The 3,126-nt window shown below is 56.4% G+C and overlaps 1 protein-coding gene across 2 annotated transcripts; it reads left to right on the top strand.

The window, feature by feature from the left end:
* The first annotated feature begins 763 nt into the window (after positions 1-763).
* LOC120642304 (NAC domain-containing protein 92-like) lies at positions 764-2,912 on the top strand. Of its 2 annotated transcripts, XM_039918764.1 has the most exons (4): positions 764-907; positions 1,312-1,532; positions 1,629-1,912; positions 2,034-2,912. In XM_039918764.1, exons 2-4 carry the CDS (start codon positions 1,343-1,345, stop codon positions 2,562-2,564), a joined length of 1,005 nt encoding a protein of 334 aa, XP_039774698.1. In that variant the 5' UTR covers positions 764-907; positions 1,312-1,342; the 3' UTR covers positions 2,565-2,912. The 2 variants fall into 2 exon arrangements, with proteins under 2 accessions (XP_039774698.1, XP_039774697.1); XM_039918763.1 differs by lacking the exon at positions 764-907 and having other exon boundaries at positions 918-1,532.
* Positions 2,913-3,126: the final 214 nt, after the last annotated feature.

Raw genomic sequence — 3,126 nt, forward strand, 5'->3', positions numbered from 1 at the left:
CGGTTTCCTTGGATGCATTCGCGTGCGGAGGATGCTGCTGCGATCATCGTCGGGGATCATCCACTCGACCGGCCACACTCCTCATCGACCAGCTCAGCTAGCTGCCGCTGCTGCTTCTGCCGCGTTGCGCTGTCTCTGAGCTAGGGTTCCTCGCCGCCGGTTGGGTCGATTGGCGTCTTGCATTGGGGGAGACCGATCGAGCTGGACTCCGCTCGCCGCGCCCTCGTTTTTGTCAGTAGTTCAGTGGTTGTGTGTGTGGAACGGTAGTCGGTTCTTGGCACGAAGCTAATGCTAGATCAGAGTACGCGTTTCGGTTAGTGCTAGCGCTGAATCTGGCGTGTTATTTCCCTTGCGTGCTCTCGGCGAGTTTGCCAGCAGGGCGCAGAAAGGATTTTGTCAGTCAGGTCGCTTTCGATGGTTAATTTCCCGGGGGTTTATGAAGTTGTGATGTGCTCATGCGCACGAATGATGGCGCAGTTGGTGCATTTAGGAGGCATCGTTTTCTGTAGCAGTCATTCAGCGGGGTGCAGAACAGCTCAACAGTGTATTCAGAGTGGTCAAGCCGTCAGGGTAAAACATTTTTTGGTCTGATTGGTGCATCGAGCCCTCTGTAATAAGGCTGTAAGCCTGTAACTAACTGGTAACAGTGAAGGACCTTGGCTTACGTACTCTTTGCTACAAGTGAACCTTTTTTTAGCAAGGATTGGCACCAGCAATTTAGCAATGACTAATGCAATTTGTTTCATTTCTTCTTAAAAAGAATAGGCTTTCTAGGAGTTCCTTGGCGCCACGTCTCTTTCTACTAAAAGGACGCCGTGCCGTTCCAGTATTTAAACCGGGCCGCCTCCCTCTCAGATTATTTTCCCTTGATCGCTTGGTCACCCTGAATCCGAGCCTGCTCCAACAGGTAATTGGATTATTGCCACATCCCCTTCTCTCCCCCTCTCTCCCCTCAATATGCTACTGCCCCTTGCTCTGAAAATATTTTCTTTCTCCTCTAAGAACTTCTCCAGTGTTCTATCAACATATCAAGTGATGCTTCTACTTGCACCTATTAAAAGTTCAGATTCTTTTTCTTTCAGATGATTGCCCTCCCACGTACTTTTCCATCCATTTTTTACGCTCTGCCCATCTGTTTTGTTTCAGAGGTGTTGTGCTATGGATGATGCCTTGTTTGCCGATTTGTTTTTTGTTCAAGTGGTGTTTTGGATTTTGATTAGTACTGGAGTTTTCGGCTGATACCTCGTCTCTGAATGATCACCTGCCGCAGTGCCCGTTCTTACGCGAATTTCCCATGTATAAATGGCTCAGGACAGCGGCGGCGTTTGGCGCAGCAGCAGGGATGGACGCCAGCTCGGCGATGGAGCAGGAGTTGCACCGGCCCATGGAGTTGCCCCCGGGCTTCCGCTTCCACCCCACCGACGAGGAGCTCATCACGCACTACCTCGCCCGCAAGATCGCCGACACCCGCTTCGCCGCGCTCGCCGTCGGCGAGGCCGACCTCAACAAGTCCGAACCTTGGGACCTGCCGTGTAAGCACCGTACCCTGCAGATCTCCGTCCACCGCCGCCGCCTCCATGCGCGCAACGCCGGGCATGCATGCTAACAACTGTGTCGTCGTCGAGCAGCGCTGGCGAAGATGGGGGAGAAGGAGTGGTACTTCTTCTGCCTCAAGGACCGCAAGTACCCGACGGGGCTGAGGACGAACCGGGCCACGGAGGCCGGGTACTGGAAGGCCACGGGCAAGGACAAGGACATCTTCAGGGGCAAGGCCCTCGTCGGCTCCAAGAAGACGCTCGTCTTCTACACGGGGAGGGCGCCCAAGGGCGAGAAGTCCGGCTGGGTCATGCACGAGTACCGCCTCCACGGCAAGCTCCCCGGCGCCGCCATGCCCAATGCTGCATCGTCCAAGGTTGCTTCTTCTTGGATTGCCAGCATGCGTCTGCGCATAGCTCGCGTCCACCGATCGGTCAATCACAGTGGTCGCGTTTGCTAACTTTATTTGGTACTCTCCTGTTTTCGTGGGCGTGCAGAACGAGTGGGTTCTGTGCAGGGTGTTCAAGAAGAGCCTTGTCGTAGGTGTGGCGCCAGCACCCAAACGGGGCGCCATGGAGATGGACGACGTGGCAGCCATCTCCCACCTCCTTCCGCTGATGGACATGTCCGCCGCCGCCGCCGTAGGCAACCCAGCCGCGGCACACGTGACCTGCTTCTCCAACGCGCTGGAGGGCCAGTTCTTCAACCAGACGGCGGCGCCGCAAGCCGCCGCCTCTGCCACGGACCACCTCGGCCTCGCCTCCTCCTCCCCGTTCCTGTCCAGCTTCGCGCAGTACGGGTCGCTGCACCACGGCGGCGTGAGCCTGGTGCAGCTCCTGGAGAGCAGCGGGTACGGCGCCGGCGGCGGCAGCCTCCCGGACATGCCCAAGCAGCAGCAGCACAAGTGGGGCGGCGAGCGGGAGCGGCTGAGCGCGTCGCAGGACACCGGGCTGACCTCCGACGCGCACCCCGAGATCTCCTCCTCCTCCGGCCAACGATTCGAGCACGAGCAGCTCTGGGGCTACTGAGCAGCAGCACGAGCTTCTTCACGCACCGCGTTAATGGCGGTCACAGTATAGAGCACTACTGTAAATAAACATCTGTTGCAACCTCGATCGTGGCGTGCGTCGAGCTACGCGTTCCAATTATTTGTTCGTGTGATTGTAGTTAGCCGATTTGGGGGTGTAATTAGCGCTTGTGTAAGCACGATTTGGTGCAAGATTTCCCTGGTTGATGATGGTGCCAATCAACCGATGGCACTAGCAGCTGCGATAGTTCGTTAGGCTTATCTAGTTTGTTTGTGAAAAGGGGTCGCCCGGCCAGTGTGCTAGTGTCATCCTGAACGTACCTAAAAGTTTGACCTGTTTATGATACTACTATAGTAGTGGTAGACTGGTAGTAGCCATGGTACTACCTAGCTAATCTAGCATTAAAAGCTCGATTTGGTGCTTGATTGCTCCCCAGCGGATCACGCTGCTACCGTCGGCCCGTGACTGGCACGTCTCAACCGCCACGCACACGCATCACACCCCTCCACTCCTGCGATCGCCGTCGCCGCCGGTGGCACGAACACGGCTTACGATGGCGCCA

The sequence above is a fragment of the Panicum virgatum genome, chromosome 7K, assembly GCF_016808335.1.
Source record: "Panicum virgatum strain AP13 chromosome 7K, P.virgatum_v5, whole genome shotgun sequence".
Lineage (NCBI taxonomy): Eukaryota > Viridiplantae > Streptophyta > Magnoliopsida > Poales > Poaceae > Panicum > Panicum virgatum.

Excerpts from the sequence above, each read along its gene's own strand:
- LOC120642304 (XM_039918763.1), top strand. The coding sequence starts at position 1,295 with ATGTATAAATGGCTCAGGACAGCGGCGGCGTTTGGCGCAGCAGCAGGG. Across the intron at positions 1,533-1,628 it reads CGAACCTTGGGACCTGCCGT|CGCTGGCGAAGATGGGGGAG; the intron begins GTAAGCACCGTA and ends GTCGTCGAGCAG. Across the intron at positions 1,913-2,033 it reads CCAATGCTGCATCGTCCAAG|AACGAGTGGGTTCTGTGCAG; the intron begins GTTGCTTCTTCT and ends GTGGGCGTGCAG.